General features: G+C 43.7%; 1 protein-coding gene across 3 annotated transcripts; it reads left to right on the top strand.

Moving 5' to 3' along the window:
* Positions 1-375: 375 nt before the first annotated feature.
* Positions 376-16,403, top strand: adar (adenosine deaminase RNA specific). Of its 3 annotated transcripts, none has more exons than XM_080005545.1 (15): positions 376-471; positions 4,174-6,360; positions 8,807-9,002; positions 9,436-9,638; positions 10,325-10,460; positions 10,713-10,951; positions 11,068-11,224; positions 11,937-12,105; positions 12,384-12,477; positions 12,604-12,720; positions 13,109-13,236; positions 13,401-13,583; positions 13,754-13,866; positions 14,260-14,387; positions 14,897-16,403. In XM_080005545.1, exons 2-15 carry the CDS (start codon positions 4,310-4,312, stop codon positions 15,231-15,233), a joined length of 4,251 nt encoding a protein of 1,416 aa, XP_079861671.1. In that variant the 5' UTR covers positions 376-471; positions 4,174-4,309; the 3' UTR covers positions 15,234-16,403. The 3 variants fall into 3 exon arrangements, 2 of the variants coding, with proteins under 2 accessions (XP_079861671.1, XP_079861670.1); XR_013844287.1 differs by lacking the exon at positions 376-471 and adding an exon at positions 1,760-2,017 and having other exon boundaries at positions 13,754-13,813; positions 14,897-14,918; XM_080005544.1 differs by lacking the exon at positions 376-471 and adding an exon at positions 1,760-2,017.
* Positions 16,404-17,502: the final 1,099 nt, after the last annotated feature.

Below are 17,502 nucleotides of genomic sequence, written 5' to 3' on the forward strand. Positions count from 1 at the left end.
GAAAAAAAGTTATCAGATACAAAAGCATTTCTGTACTATTATACCCCTAGCTGTTCGGTTTGTGTATCGTTATGTGCGCTGATTATAATAAAATAACAACAACAATGACGATTAATAGCTATTATTATTACCACGTAATAATAATAATAAAAATAATAATAATAATAAAAAATATTATTTCAAGTATAAATAATAATAATAATAATAAGAAGAAGAACAAGAACAAGAACAAGAACAAGAACAATAGACAATGACAATGACAACGACAACGACAACGACAACGACAACGACAACGACAACGACAACGACAACAACAACAACAACAAAAATAGCTGGTCTTTCAGTCGCACATCATGTATGTCACTTCCGGGGCCCGGCTAAGCTAAGCTGCTATTTGATTTGTTTGTTGTACCACGTTACAGAAATTGCCTTGGGTCTACAACAGTGAGAAACGAGGCACTGCCGTTGAAGGTAATTCTTTCCAAGTCCACTCATGGATAACCTCAGCCTGCTTTTGTGGAGCGCGCGGGCGTACAGAAAGCAGGTAGCAGCGTTCGCAGGAGCAGCCATTTGAAACGTTCGTAATGCGGGGAAATGGTGCAGTGGCGGTGCGGTGTGATGCTGCTGGGGGTAACCGCTAGCTCGCATGCTAGCTGGCTAGCGTCCGTTCCCTCCTGCCGGGTGGTAGGCGTGATGCTCACCTGGATCCGAAGTTGACTCACGTCGGGCAGGCGGTGTCTCAGCAACTTTAAACGGCCGCACAAACACCATTGTGACTATAGTGCCGTTGTTTTTTTCTCTCCGAATAATACAAATACAACTAGGAATTCATGCACAGTATGTTTGAGTTGATATATATAATATGAATACAAACTTGTTCCATCTCCTATGTTTGACAGTGTGAATTGTTGATACAGAGTTTCATTGTTTATCGTTTAGTTCATGTCTAGGTTCATTGTATATTGCCTATTCTCACGGAGCGCTTTATTATTAATGCCTAATGCCAAATTAATGTTTTGATACGAGCTGCTATATCTATCTAACCAGCTAAAGAAAAACACAGTGTAATTACTTCCAATGAAATGCGAAATGGAATAGAAATATGAAATGAGCGACGTGCAATGCTGCATGTGGTAATGTACTAGTTATGTAATGTAATTATAATGTAGTCATGCAACAATCGTCACAACGATTAATGCCAATATGAAGTGAATAACATAGAGGAGCGTTTATCTTTTTTTCGGGTTACTACTCGGGTTACATGTTAAGCGTTACATGTTTCATAGTTGTAATGGGCAATTTATAACGCATGCACGACATAGACAGTTGACTCGTTTAAACATCTGCGAATTTGTCGTTTGGTAATAATTAAAAACTACTACTTGACGAGATGCAAGTCAGTCTCCATGTAGATCGCCTTTTTTAAATGTGCGATTCAAAAGATGAGAGAGCGGACCACTTTAGATCGACCGGTTTGCTCTGATCTGGTAATAACGACAAACGCAAGACAGCGCAACGAGGGAAAGACCCTCACGTTGGTTTTGATTTTGAATATCCTTCCTGCCCAAATCCAAAAACGAAATGTCGTACAAACTCCGCCTGCGGGTCGTCCCCCCCGCGGGATCACGTGACACGCAACAGCTTTCCTGAGGAAAATAAAACGAAACTATCCCTCCCTTGATCTCGTGTTACTTCCACGGCGCTTTTAGAACCCTTTGTCCGCACCATTGCCCTGCTGAGGTAACAACGATCCCGAGTTTATAAGCGACCAACAGTGGGTTTTGGAAGAGGAAAAGGGATCCGGTTCGCCACTAGCGGAACATTGACGGGGAGTAACGCCTCGCTAATGCACTTACTTTCTCACTTTTTCTACCAACGCTGCTTGGTTTATTGGCAAATTCCCATTTTGAGGCGTGTTTTTCTTGTTTTGTCACTCCATTGCGTGGGAAGCCGAAATGACCGCTTCTTTTTGCGAAAACGCTGCCAGCTTCACACTTGTCACCGGCCATAGGAATAGGTAAGCCTCACTATTTTTTTAAATCGGGTATGCAGGTCCGTCAAGTCTTTCTTACGTGGAATTCCGTTTTACAAATATAAACCATTAAAAGCCATTAAATCTTCTTCATTTTGAATGGATGAGGTTTTATTTTCTACATAAATCTTTTGTCTGAGGTCATACATTCATATATTTGTTTTTGTCAACATTTGTTAACTTCTTCTGCATCTGGGTCAACATTTGCCTTCATACTTCTCTGCGACACTTAGAGGTTCCTGATGAACACAACTTTCTTTATACTTACCTGCGGAGAGAAAGGCAAGACAATCCTATAAGTAATGGTTCAGTTTATCCTCACTTGCCTTGTTTCTAATAAATACGTATCTATGCCCTGTACAATTATTTACTACTTACCTGCAATACTTATTACTTATTTAAAAAGGGAGAAATTATTTGTTCAAAAATCATTCATAAATTGAGCCAACAATTGTCTTACAAACACGTAGACTGTATGATATACAGCCTGGTGCATTTTGCAGAGATATAATTTGCACAAGCTCTTGGAAACCCAAAATGGCATGGGCACAACGTGAAATAAGTGGTTCAAACTTTATGTACATTTACAAGCTCACATTAGCACAGTATTGCATGGTTGTCACATGCTACTTAGTTACCAGTTGTTAATTGTGGACATGACACATTAAGTGTACTAACCTTGGCTTTGCCTAGTGCTTTACTGTCTTAAATAATGGCACAAATGAAATTGAATTGTGAAAAACGCACAGTTGCTATTTTGGCTGTCGGCCGCATTAAGGTCAAGTAAGACTGGGCCCAGTCCCCATTGCCCCTAGGCCGCAGGTACTGTCCATCTAAATTATATAGAGGAATGAAGAGGTTGGTGTTTTCTGTAGTAATAAAGTGGATTCAGAACTGCGAGGCGGTATGTGACTGACAAGTCTATGCAGAGAGGAGCAGAGGAGGTGAAACCTGACGCAGTATTGGGTGTGTTTTGTTGTCCGTCTCTGTGATACAGACATTGAGTGTGAAGAATTACAGCTTGTACTACAGTGTTTTAAAATATGACACTCTATAGTTTGAATCAATGTTGGTTGCTTTACAGGAAGCATTTTGTTCTGTACTTAAGATTGCATTTGTGTGCTGTTTGATGTCAAAATGAAATTGAGTAGGGAAATTCTAGATCGTAAACTGTATTTTTTAATAATGCATATTGCATGTTTCTGTTAAAATATTTTTCTGTATTGCCAGGATTTTGTGTGTGTGTGTGTTTTCTCATCAACTTTAATCAGTAGGGCTTATTGATCATTGCTTAATCCTTGCCCCTGATGCGATCTGACACCAAGGAGTGTGTGTATATACAGTATGTGTATATATATATGTGTGTGTGTGTGTGTGTGTGTGTGTGTGTGTGTGTGTGTGTGTGTGTGTGTGTGTGTGTGTGTGTGTGTGTGTGTGTGTGTGTGTGTGTGTATATATATATATGTATGTATTTATATATATATATTATATATATATGTATGTATGTATGTATATATGTATGTATGTATATGTGACGGTCATGTCCTTGGTGGTGTCCTTTTTAACTGCCCTTTCTCTCCGCGTTGGGGTCTCACTTTCCACCCTGCCATAGCTCCAGATCTAGAGATTATTTGTAAGGCCAGAAATAAAACAGAATAGTCATGAGAAGGTCTGAATTATTTATCGTCAGCCTTTTACCCTGGGATTAAGTTTCATTGTAGTAGAGACAGCAGGTATGGCACCCGAGGACACTTTGTTACTTCATGGACACCTTCATCTGACAATACAAGTCACAGTGTTACAAATCTTTTTTTTTCTTCACTTCATCTTCACTCCTCTGCACAACGCAATACTTTATTCACTGCTAAAAGGGGCTTGTTTGTTTTTGTTTTCTAGCTAGATATGTAAGTGTAGGATCAGCTAACAGTGTCCCATGAGCTGGAGGAGAATCAATGACACTTTGACAGGGTGTATGATTGCTGAACCATGGCTCATGCAGTGGCCGCTTCTTAAAAAGACATGTTAAACCACTAAGCCATATGTAATGTTGGCCTTTTAATGAATCTTCACTTACTATTTTTTCTGCTTTCTTTAATTTTGTTTCATCTCTATCCCCCTAAAGTGTCTGTCTGTGTTTTTAGGTGTTTTCAGATTGCAGTTGCAGCCTGCCTGCCATTCCACCAGAGACTGCCATCTTTGCTGCGTTCCTGAAAGCACGCCCATACAGAAGCTGTGTTGCCGGCACAGGAGGCCCCCTACCAACTCGACCCCTGCGCTATGAGCAGAGGTAGAGGAGGGTCTTCCAAAGAACAATACCACAGGCCTCTGCCGACCCACCTCAAGGCCAAGCAGCGAAATTACAGGTCTGAGCCAGCCAGCCCCCACCCCAGGGCCCCTCCACTGCAGGTCCCATATTCAAATGATTTCTCCAGCCCAGAAAACTCCATAGGACCCTTCCAACCCTCTCTTCAACCTCTGTTCCCATCTGCCCCTCCCCAACCTTACTATAGGCTAGTCTCAGCTTCAAAGCCAGTTGTCCCTCACGGATCAAATAATCAGAACCTTAGACCCAGTGCCCAGTCCAATTCCTTCCTGTCCCTTCAGAGCCAATTCCTGAGAGGATCCATCTCTGAGGCACCACAATTCAAAAGCAATCCCAGAAGAGCATCTTTAACACCATACAAGGCCGACTCAGGCGTCAATCAATACTCCTACACCAAACACAGACTTGGGGGTAAGGGGGTCAATAATTGGGACCAGGGTTTTGCCCGCACATCCAGTGCAGGTGCAGGTACAGCCAGAATACCGTCTGTTTCACAATACCGGAATCAGAGCCAGATACAGACTACCAACAAGTACTACAACAGACAATGCTGCCTCCAAACAGACTCTATAGTTGAACCTTTCCAGTGTTTATCACTTCACAAAGACAGGTCACATAGAGGAGCGGACAATTTTGATAGATCCTCTGTGTCAATAAGTTCAATCAATAGGACCTTTAGAAAAGTTTGTCTTACATTAACACCGGACATCCAGGAACAGGTTCACAGGGCCCTGGCTACTCTGAGTCCCAGTGAGAGTATATCTGCAAAATTGCTGGCAAAAAAGCTGAGACTGCCTAAAAGGATTGTCAACAAGGCTCTTTACTCTCTGGAACATTTGCAGAAAGCCGCCAAACAAGGATTGCTTCCTCCAGTGTGGACTTTATACAGAGAATCCATTGAAATAGAGGTATATCAAAGCAGCCAACGTGGAAGTCCAGATGCCCAGGTGTGGAGTTGTTCAGAACACTCTCAGATCTCCACAACCAAGCTTGACCTAGAAGACAAATCCAGTGGACAGCTTGAAGAAGATTCTGACGCAGAATCCAGTTCCTCCTGCTCCTCCTTAGAGTCATCTGACACTGTCCAGAAAGAACACAAATCACCGGGCAAAAACTCCCATCTCAAACAACCGCCTATCACTACCAGCTCCACTAGCCAGGACATTAAGCCTACAGCCATGGCTGACCAGAATGATCAAGTATTACAGTACCTTCTTGTGTCAGGGGAGGCCACAGCTCTTGTCATAGCCAAGAACCTGGGTCTTAGAAATGCCAAGGTTAAACCCACCCTCTACGCCCTGGAGAAGCAAGGCAAGGTCACAAAGAATAGTGAGGTAAACCCTCCCACCTGGGAGCTTTCCACCCATCGCAGAGACAGGATGGAAAGGAGCATAAAAGCCTCCAAAGGCACCTCAGCTACTGGAGGGCAGGAATGTGGATCAAGGTTCCTGCCATCACCTTCTCTACCAGCGCTTGAGTCAGTTCCATTCCAAGAAGGTTGGCAGCCTAAGCAAGGCCATAATGAAGCAGTCGATATCCCTGCCAAAGACCAGTTCATGGTAGAGCCCCAACAGCATCAGGAGCCCCTTTCTGAGCTAGGGAAGCCAGGATTGAATCCTTCCACTGACCCTTCTTATCCTTCTACCTCTTCATTCACCTCTTCGGTCCCTTTCCTACCTCTTTCCTCTTCCCACTCTACCAATTATCCACCCAACACTCGGGACGATGAGGCCAATGGGGAAGAATGGGCCACAGACGACATACCAGAATTCCTCAATGCTATTCGCCGGATGACTGATGCTGACAAGCGGTCTGGAGACAGGGGTAATAACATTGGGACTGTTGCCGTATCACTGGCTGCTCCACCTCCTCAGAACCAATGGGCCAAGTTACAAGAGATCAGGTTAAAAAACCCTGTGAGTGGTCTCATGGAGTACGCACAGTATCTTGGGCAGACTTGCGAGTTCCAGCTGCTTGACCAATCAGGTCCCTCACACGATCCAAGGTCAGTCCCATGATACATTTGTTAGTACCAGCCTTAATTGATTATATCATGCATATGATTATTCAGATGAATTATTCTTTATGCAACAATGTTATAACTAATTGTGGAATCACATGCAGATGAGTATAAAGAATGCTGCCGAAAAATGGTAATATCAGATGAAAAAATTGAAAAATTTCCACAATGGTGTAGGTGGAGTATAAAAGTCCATATCTGCATACGCCTACCTGGTTACTCATATGCGGGTTGTAAAGTTTAACCCTTAACTCTTATTTGGAGTGCCATGTTATATTTAAAATACATGAGCGCATATTAGATTGGATTAAACTAATTTGTCATTGCACAGAGTACAAGCACTGAGGCATTTCTCTGCATTTTACCCATCCTAGTAACTGACATACAGTAACTAGGAGCAGTGGGCTGCCGTATAGCTGTGAGGGACACTTAAGCACGCTACCAGGAGGAGCCTGGGATCGAAATGGCAATCTTGAGATTACTAGACGACCCGCTCTACGTCCTGTTGGCTATGCCATTGTTAAGCCCCTTTTGCACACAGTTCCCGGTAAATTACAGGTAACCTTTCCAGCACCATTAGCAGGCCCTGGTCCGCACACCCCGTGCCGGGGAGTGACAGACTGGACCCAGCAGTGCTCCAAGCTCATTCACTTGCACGCGCAAAGAGGTTGTGTTGGGCTTAGGACAATAAAAATAAATAAGCCTATAAATAAATCCTGAAATAAAGAAACGGGTTAAAAGTGGGGATCTTTCATCACTTTCATTGTGTCGCAGGGTTTCGTGAGACCCTCCGAATCTCATGCAAAGTGGCCATTTTCAAGCACGCAAATTGAGAAACCCAAACTCCTGCAATGCACACTGTGGCGGCAGTGACAGTACCATTAAGTTTTTATTTAATTGTGAACGTTTTGAATAGGCTATTTTGGAAAACAGTAAAGTTTTGAATAGGCCATTTAAAAATAAAAATTCAATTTTCCTCGTCGCTGAGACAGTCTGTCGTTTAGTCGGCACATTTTTCACATCCCTAGTTTGTACATGTGTTTAAATAGAATAAATGAACTGTCAATTCCAATCAAAAAAGATTGTAATAATGTGATCCGCTGGTGGGCGGGTGCAGTGTGCGCAGCGGACTCCTCTGGAGCTGACCACAGCCTACCCAGCTCCGAACCAAATTTCATGAAAGCCGGTTTAGAGCCGGTCGAGCCGCAGTTGACTCTGCGAAGCGGCCCACACCGCCCCTGCATTTGTTCACTGGCGGATCTTGAACACCCCAATATGGCGACCATAGGACAATATTACCCGCAAAAATATGGGGAGAATCGCAAACCTGCTTGTGACTTCGAAGTTCAAAATCAAACGCTCATTTAGACCGATTTTCGATTTCGAATCTGAATTATGACACCCCTATTTTTTTTTTTATCATCATTGCAATATGAAATACACACATTGCAAGACTCCTGGTATCGGTAATAGCCAATGACATTATCACTCACTGCGTCTCTGCATATGAACAAGCTGACATCTCACACACACAGGTGGTGGGCATGACAAGATGCTATGTGTTTTGACCATCACCTCAAATTTTTCTACAGGGAGTTAAATGAATATTGATCAAGAAAGAAGGTTTTGCCAGAGTTTTACCAGCATTACGCTTTGTGATAAATCTCCCAGGCAATACAAATAAATCAGATTGGAAAAATAACTCAAACAAATACAATACTTTCTTTATGACCATTCTTTTGTCTAGTGGGACAGCTGTCCACTGCATTCAGTGGCACTGTGCAATTAATTGACAACTTCATAATGAAAAGCCAATGTTTACAGATGGCCTACTTTCCTGATGAACAGCAGGGAAATATAGCTCTGGGCTCACGAGACGCTTTCTCAAACTGGAATTTTCGTGAAGAGCAGTCAGTTTTGCTCTCAAATATTGTTATGATCACTGAACTCAGTGAGTGGTCAGTAATAGCCTCATTTGATTTAATTATTTCATTTTCTAGGTTGTCAAGGCACATCATTACTCACAAATATTTGACACTTAATGTATCATTAAATACTTTATTGAACATTTGTTATCGCCACACTAAAATGAGGTCACTGGGAAGAAAGTTTTAAGTTGTCGCTGTGACGTTGCATGTCATATCGTCATCACAGTATCCGATTGCATATTTCTACCATGTTTTGGCTTTTAAAAGTCGACATATGACACAGAGGTATGTCATGTTGACAGGCTTTGGTCTTGATTTGTTTCTTAATGTTTATATTAAATTATGTTACATTTGCCTTTAACAGCAAAAACTGTTGTCAGTTTGTAATATGAAGGCAACTCATTCTGGAGTCTTGGAAAATTGTCAAGAAAACTGACTAGTTGGAAGTTGTTGTTTCCCCCCCCCCCCCTCATTTCCATCCTCTCTCTTTCTGCCATTGTCAGATTCCGCATGCAGGTGATGCTCGACGGCAGACTGTTCCCTGTAGCCGAGGCTTCCAGTAAGAAGGTGGCAAAGAAAGATGCCGCTGCAGCCACGTTGCGCATCCTAATCGAGGAGAAGCAGGGTGGAGTGGGCACAGGGGAGGAAGGAACCGCTGCCACCGTCGACCAAGTCATGGACCCTGTGCCTGACATCACTGTGAGGAATTGGCTATTATGGCTACTACTGAAACGCAAGCTGACAATGCAACATATACTCAATAGCCATAGAACTTAACAAATGTAATTGTGGTAACTGAATTAAATCGTTTTAACCTGCCATCTTCCCTCCCAAGCTTTTCGGTGATCCCTTTCCTTAATAATGTTGACTTTGTGCCTCTGTAGGACATTATCGAAGTTCACCGGTTGCTAGGAGAAGTAAACAATGAGTTTTGTGTTTGCATTTATTTACCAAAGTGGTTATATGGTAAAACTGTAAATATGTCCTTACAAACTACTATATGAATAGTCAAACTTTTTTTTTGCAAACCTGCTTTTTTATAATGTATAACAATATACACTTAATTGACCATTTGATTGGTACCATGTCAAACATAATCCTAATTCTAAAAAATGTCCTTCTTGTCTGCTAGGCAACTGTTGGAGGCATGGATGGAATGTTTGGGGCAGGCGGTGTTGAAGGAGCAGGCATGGTGGAGGGACCTCGCCAGCCCCTGTCCCGCTCTTTGCCGGGCGGAAAAAACCCAGTTTCTGTTCTGATGGAGTTCAGTCAGCGTACCGGGAACCCCATCGAGTTCGTCATGACAGGCCAAGAGGGCCCACCGCACGACCCACGGTAATGTTGTAGAATATTCAGCTATGAATAATAAACTATGAATATTACCATCTCTTGATCATCTCACCTCGGTGTCCCTGATTACTCTTTTTTTTTTATAACAAATTCTGTCCATCAGATTTTATTAGCACATGTTCTGAAAAATTTTCTTTAATTTCTTTCTTTAAGTTTATTATTTTTGTTTGTTTATTTGTTTTTACTAACTCACACCACTAACATTACAAATGTGAGCTCGGGAAAAAAAACCCTCTTGGCAATTTCGATTATTTTATTAATTATTTTGGCAAAGCTTGCCCCAGTACTTCAGTCTGCTGACGAAGGTATAAAACAACTTCTTTCTGTAGCTCTTTCTTTCCATCTGCCACAGTCTGTTTTCATTCCATCCCGAGGCAATCTTTTGGCTGCAGATACAATATTGTGTATGTTCTACTCCCATGCCTTTCCTCAAACACAACTCCTCTTAGTCGCGTGTGCATCATAGCCCCTAATCGTCTCGAGACGGTAGCGTCTCTCCTTGAGCAACGTCCTTTTGGTGCAGTCGGGGGTCTGCGTAGGTCAATGATTAATGCGTGACTGCTCTCTGATCCTGACACTGCCTTGCAGCTACTTTTATAATAAGCTTACAAAGTTCTTTTTTTTTTTTTTTTTTTTCTCTCTCTCTTTGTCTCTGTCTGTCTGGGTCTCAGGTTCATGTACAGGGTGAAGGTTGGAGAGAGCTTGTGTGCCGAGGCCTCAGCACCCAGTAAGAAGGCAGCTCGCCAGCTGGCTGCCGAGGAGGCAGTCAAGGAATTAATGGCTGATGGGAGACTCCAGCTCAACAAGGTGAGGGAGGGAGACGTTTAACCAAGTTTAAAATATGCAAGGAGGTAGTTATTGGCCACTAGGGGTTAAATTTTTTTTTTTTTTTTTTTTTTTTTTTTTTTTGTCTTTTCCCCCGCTCACTTGAGCCCCTCAGGCTGAAGGACACAACTGATTTATTGTGACTGTGCTGCTCTCTTTCTATGATAGCTTTCACATCTCATTCTCTGCTGGTTTGTATGTCTCTGCGCCACTTTGCCCTCTCTCGTCCTCCAGCCCCAGTTGCCTCTGGGCTCATCAGGAGACAGTGAGGAGGGCGGCTCTGGGTCAACGGGGCAATCCCTGCCCCCCCTGACGGCAGATGAGCTGCGCGCAGCCCATGAGGCTGGTGTGGGAGACCTTATCAACCACCTCAACAACAACGCAGTATCTGGCTTGCTGGAATACGCCAGGGCGCGGGGCTTTGCCGCCGAGATCCGCCTGGTGGGCCAGTCCGGTCCCCCCCACGAGCCCAAGTACACTGCGAGCCGAGGACAGCACACCGATACATGCTCATCGGATAAAAACATCGCCCTCCCCGCTGTCATCGTGTCCTGTGCTGATCGTCTTTCTCTCTGTCCCTCGTGCTCAGGTTCACCTACCAGGCCAAGCTGGGCGGCCGCTGGTTCCCCCCAGTCTGTGCATCCAACAAGAAGCAGGGCAAACAGGAAGCAGCAGATGCTGCTCTGAGGGTTCTGATTGGAGAGGCCGAGAGGGCAGCTCGCACTGGGGAACTCATCCCAGCGGAGGTACTGGTTAATTCTTTGTTCTAACACATTACCGTGCAACAATAACATGTACTAATCATTCATCCCGGGGGTCTCAAACTGAAATGACCTGCAGGCCACAGGCCAGGTTGTCTACTCCTACGGGGGTTGAACTGGGAAAAACTTTTTAACGCATCAGTAAATTGCCTAATAATACATCTGTTAAAAATAGACGCATAATCATAAAAAAAAACTTTGTTACATTCTATGTTATTCTGTTTTGTATTATGAAAACATTCAGTGAAATTGCAATTTTAAAATTAATTTGCGGGACAGATTCAACAATATATTATAAACATTGAGTGGGCTGTATCAAATTGTCTCTTGGACTGGATGTAACTCCCGGGTGAACCGGGCCTGTAGTTTGAGACCCCTAATTTGTACCACTCTTGCTTATAACACCAAAATTATTACACTATAGATAAATAAAAAATAATCGAAATCACTTTTTGTTTTCTTTTTTTTCCTTCGAAAGCATGCCTTCTGATAAATTCGACTTAGTTTCGTTTTTCTTGGTCACTTGAGGTGATAGGGATAGTTTTTCCATCCGAGGGTGCTGCTCCTTGTGAACGTTGATCCATATTGGCAGTTTACTGAACTGAGCTACGCTGCTTTATAAACTTTGTTGATGATTTGATCACCACCTTTAAATTGTGTTTTCCGTTTGCCTTCATCAATTTTTCCCTCTGTCTAGCTTCCAGTGAGCGGCAGCACTCTGCATGACCAGATCGCGATGTTGAGTCACCAACGTTTCAACGCCCTGACCACTCGCATCCAGCACAGCCTCCTGGGACGCAAGATCCTGGCGACCATCGTCATGCGGAGGGGGGAGGGCCTGGGGACCGTGGTCAGCCTGGGAACCGGTATATTCCTACCATATCTTTTAAACACACCTCTCACAGTGCACAGAGGAAGGGAAAATATTACAGACAGGACAATCGAGATTCTTGACATTTTTTACCGTGGTCTGAGTGTGAATTCTCTGCTGTGAGTCAAATCCGCTGCCAGAAAGCTATATTCAACAAAGCAAGGTCATCTGTGAACAGAGTGGTGTTAAAACGCATTTTTGCCCCGACGCTTACTCTTATCTGTGTGGTTTTTTTTTTTGTTTGTTTTGTTTTTTTTTCCCTCCCCCATTCAGGGAATCGCTGTGTTAAAGGGGAGGAACTGAGCCTCAAAGGGGACACTGTTAATGACTGTCACGCCGAAATCATCTCCAGAAGGGGATTTGTTCGGTAGAAATAGATCTTGCTCCGTCATCAATCTTTTCCTCCCCACATTGCTAAAAATACCCCCATCTCTGGTCTCAGACCCAATCCAGAGGACATTTATGAGTCTAACTTCATCTCCGCTGCTCTCAGGTTTCTGTACAGCGAACTCCTGAAGCACTGCGACGGTGCGGACGACAGTATATTTGAGCCCGCCGAGGAAAACAGATTACGGGTCAAAGCTGACATCACCTTCCACCTCTACATCAGGTTAGAGTTTGACATGTTTGGTCTCTTTTTCTCTTCTTTTTTGAACCTCATGAAGGGACCATACCAGTCAGCACACACATTTGACATCACCTGACCATTTTCCTGATGATATTTCACTTGTTCGATTTTTTTTTTCAAAATTCGAACAATTATGGTGATTAACCGGAAACACAAATTTGTCAACGTTTCTTAATCTTCCCGTATTTTGTACTCATTTGTTCCATTTTGAAAAGGCGGAAACGCCATTGCCTTGACACCGGTATTGTCCTTAAATCTCTTTTCTCCTGTTTAGTTTCTCCTCTTCTCTCCCATTCTCCTTGTTTGTCAGTCTGGATCAATGTATGTACAGTATGTTTTATTTACTTTTACCGCTTTCTGTCTTCCAAAGTACGGCACCATGTGGTGATGGTGCTCTGTTCGATAAGTCGTGCAGCGAGACCGGGGATGAGGTGGATGGCCACCAACCTCTATTCGAGAATGCGAAGCAGGGCAAGCTCCGCACCAAAGTGGAAAACGGTAATATTTGACGTCCAGAACACAACCGCTCAGCGTATACATATCCCTGATGTGTACATACTGTGGATTCACGGCATGCTCCAGAAGTGCTACTCAGCCGTGATCGATTTACTTTTGCATGTGTGTCTCATTATGCTTCTGTGTGTGTTATCTGGTCCCGCCAGGTGAGGGCACCATCCCAGTGGAGTCCAGTGCTATCGTGCCCACCTGGGATGGTATCCAGCATGGTGAAAGACTGCGGACCATGAGCTGCAGCGATAAAATTTTGCGCTGGAACGTATTGGGCCTACAGGGGGCGCTGCTCAGCCACTTCCTGCATCCCATCTACCTGAAGTCCATCACTCTAGGTTACAAATACTGTTACCGCAGCACTCGCTCTTTCTGAGATAATGGGACATATGGGACATACGTATATATTACAGACCAAGTTGCCAATTGTTAAAAGGCAGTTAATTGCATGTCTTGTACAGTTGTTTTATCATGTTATATACTTGTGTCCACCGTTTGGGACTTTCAGGCTACCTGTACAGCCACGGGCACCTGACTCGGGCTGTATGTTGTCGGCTGGCCAGAGATGGTGAGGGCTTTGCCAAGAGTCTTCCTTCTCCTTTCACACTCAACCACCCAGAGGTATCAGCACAACCTTTAACAAGCAAAATTAGACAGAACATGGGTTGCATTTGTGACTTAAAAGGATAGGTTTGAGATTTTTAAACTCAGAACTTGTGAAAAGGTTGGTTCCCGTCATTTAGAACTGTTGATTCTTTCGGTTGGAGTATGTTCTCTTTTCTCGAAATCCATTTGTAAAAGGTTCACGTCTTTTTAGGTAAACATCAGTCCAATTGGTTGGGGATCTTTTCCGCAAAAAACTGAATGAGCTATCGCTCTGATTCACTCATTACACAACCTATTTTTCATGCTCTGTTTGGAAATGGCTTACTCACCGTGCTGTGCTGAGTTTCTGTCATTGACAGAAGAAATATGTCCCCGCGCTCTCTTCTCATCTTCACCGTTCCATTCCAGGTTGGCAGAGTTAGTGTGTACGATTCCACACGGCACACGGGGAAGACCAAGGAGTCCAGTGTAAACTGGAGCTACCCAGACCAACTCGGTGTCGAAGTGCTGGACGGGACCAAAGGGAAACTGGACGGGTATGTAGTACGCAGAAAGTCAAGGTTCACGGCAGAGCCAATTCAATTTGTTAACTTCCCGCTGATTTAAAAAAATGAATTTGAATTTGATTATGAATGATTATGAATTTGCCAAATGATTCTGACTTAGCCACAGAAATTGATTGATGTTGTTTATCGGGAACCTCAAATGCATCTATAATTAGCTTCAGAAGCCATTATTCACCTATTGATTGAACATTGGCAAACTATTTTGATGACCATATCACAGTGGCATTTCTTGGACTTTGTTATGCCATGGGGGGGCGGCGGCTCAAATGCTCAAGTTTAGCTTCTTTAACCAGTCAGCTTTTTATTTGATTCCATTCAGTATAACACACAAAGATAAATGTAGATTCTCTATTGTTTTCAATGTAAGCATAAACTGAGACTAAAAAGTGATCGTGTGAAGCAATAGAAACTGAACGACACCATTTAAGTGGAACATGACCCGGTGTCTCAGCAAGCACGTTCCCACCTTCCGTTCCCAGGCCCAAGATGGACGTGTCCCGGGTGTCAAAGTCCAACCTGTTCCGCCTGTTCCGCACGCTGTGCCAGCGGTGCCAGCGCCAGGACCTCCTCGCTCTCCCCTCCTACGCCCAGGCCAAGATGTCTGCCATGTCCTTCCAGCTGGCCAAGCAGCAATTCTTCCAGGCCCTGAACGTGCACGGCTACGGGGCGTGGATCGGCAAGCCGCTCGAGGAGAAGAGCTTCGACGCCGGGGAAGGCATGGGGAACCGAGGGGGCGGCGTTTCCGCGGTGTACAGGGGAAACAACAACAGCAGCAGCAGCAACAACGGGGGAATGGTTAAGCAAGAGACGGCTTAGGTGATGTTAAGCGGCGGTGAGAGGGCGATGTCTAACTGAGAGGAGGAAAGCATGTGGCCTGGGGTGTGCGGAGACGATGGAAAGACAAGGGAAGAACAAGTTACCAGCATTCAACTCTGTATCGTTGTGTGGAGCAGTGTTTGACCGCATTCACAAGGGAGCAACGGGAAGGGACATAGTGAGGGAGAAGGGTTTTGCCGAGCGGGTTGCGGGGGTCACTGTGGCATGAAGGGTTCAAGCACAGCAGTGTACAAACACGTGTAAATCATTGAGATGACAAATTCTGGGTTGTTTTAATTTTTAAATGTCAGTGTGTGTGTCTCACGTCTGTTCAGTACGAGCGTCTCAGTTCAGCTCCAGTTTTTTGTGTACATAGCAGGCATGCCGATGCCAACTTTGACCCCCCGATCGTGAAACTGACAAATGTTTTCAGCCCGCAGCTGTAGTGCATATTTCTCACCTTTTGTCAAACTGGGTTCCCGCAACCCCCGCGGACCTGCATTTCAACCAGCTATGTAAAATCAGCAGCCGCTCCTTCAGCTGTCTAATCATCCAAACCCATTTACAGTAGTACCCATTAGCTCCCACTCCCATTGGTCACCGTGCCCTTCTGAGCCATCCTGTGAATTTCGCTGTCCTTTTAATACTAAATTGCTTATGTCGTTAGCAAGTAGCTTTATGTTTCCTGTGTTCCTGTTTGCCTGTTTGTTTGAGTATTTTCACTGTATCCTTTTGTTGCGAAAGAGGTTTACCGAAAACGGTCTTCTGAATGTTCGTTCCATGTACTACGTGCAATAGACATGTAGTGATGTTTGTCACCAGATTTTGACCATCAAAAAAAATCTAATGAAGGGTGTTAATAAGGCAGCCATTTGTTATCTTTGCAGCAGTTATATGGGTGATGCAATATATACATCATTTACATACAAATACATGAATACACAGATGTATATGCAATTTCCAATGTTTGGTTTTATGCTGTATATATGTCTGTGTGTGTATGTATATGTATATTTTTAATGTATATATTTTATAAATCCTTTAAATGTCTTTGCATTGCAATGAGTGCAATGCAAAACCCTGTTTTTTTTTGTTTTTTTTTTACGAGTGGACTTTAAAAAAAATATTTTAAAGGAAAAAAAAATATTAAAAAGACCGATGATCTGCCGAGTGATTCGCCTGTGGCAATTTATTCTCATTCTCAGAGACAGTTTAATCCAAATTAATGTGCATAAATAAAAAATCTGAACGGGTCACCCGAGAGAAATTGAACATTTTTAATCGTAATATTTATTCACCATCTGTTTATGTCCCTCGCCTCGAGAAGTTCGACTCGTAAACTTCTCCGCAAACTGCATCAAATTTTTTGTTAGGAGGTATGGGTGACTGGGATTACTCAGTTGTTTTGGACACAGCTGCAACACCCGTCTGCAATGTACTCAAGACATGCATTTTTTGGCAGGATCACTTTGTCCAAGATCTCATTCTCAGGCTCGTAGCTAGTCTTTTACAGGTGTAGACGACTGCAATATCCCAGTTTATCAGAAGATGGAGCTGTGTCAACACCTTGGTCATAGTGGCTGTCTTGTATGTTTATTTAAGTGCTTGCATTCATCTGTAGCAGGCAACAGCCCAGGTGACTTGATAATTATTGCAAAATGCTTCATAGGGTCTTTGGATGGCATTTACTTTTCAGTGTCTCCAGTTATTACCGAAATGGCACATTAAACAGTCGGCGCCACACAAAAGTTGATTACAGAGCAATTTGGGCCCTGTATGCGTGTTATTGTGCAATAGTGCAATAGTGTGGTCCACTAAAATCAAGATCTCACCTTCTCAGTTGCATTCATGCTGCTAATCCCTCCACTCTGATCAAGCACCGCTAGAAGAGGACGGAAGCTTGGACTCGTGATGGAGGGACAGAACAGTGTGATGGAGAGAATGCTGGAGGAGTCAAACAAAATAAGAAAGGGAGCTGGGGGGGGGCGATGGAGTGAGTTATTAGTCCAGCCCGAGAGCTTAAATGAGCCAATCGATGTTCTTTGATGGAAATAAATGAGAGAGGGGAAGGAGGGAATACAGAAGGACCGAGCAGGGGGAGGAATGCCTAGAATGAATAGCTAAACAAACACTCAAGGATGAGAGTCTGGAAGAGGTCCAGAAGTAATGGGACAAAGGGGAAAAAGGGGACAAATACCAGTGAAATCTGTGAGGGGGGAAAAAGGCTTAACTGTATGGGTTGCAATCTTGCAGGGTCACAAGGGAACAA

This window comes from Zeus faber (assembly GCF_960531495.2).
Source record: "Zeus faber genome assembly, chromosome: 8".
Classification (NCBI taxonomy): Eukaryota; Metazoa; Chordata; class Actinopteri; order Zeiformes; family Zeidae; genus Zeus; species Zeus faber.

What these genes read in the sequence shown, in the direction of transcription:
- adar (XM_080005545.1), top strand. Translation starts at nt 4,310, where the DNA reads ATGAGCAGAGGTAGAGGAGGGTCTTCCAAAGAACAATACCACAGGCCT. An exon ending in GGTCCCCCCCACGAGCCCAA is followed by an intron (nt 10,952 to 11,067) that starts GTACACTGCGAG and finishes CCTCGTGCTCAG; the next exon opens with GTTCACCTACCAGGCCAAGC. An exon ending in GGGAACTCATCCCAGCGGAG is followed by an intron (nt 11,225 to 11,936) that starts GTACTGGTTAAT and finishes CCCTCTGTCTAG; the next exon opens with CTTCCAGTGAGCGGCAGCAC.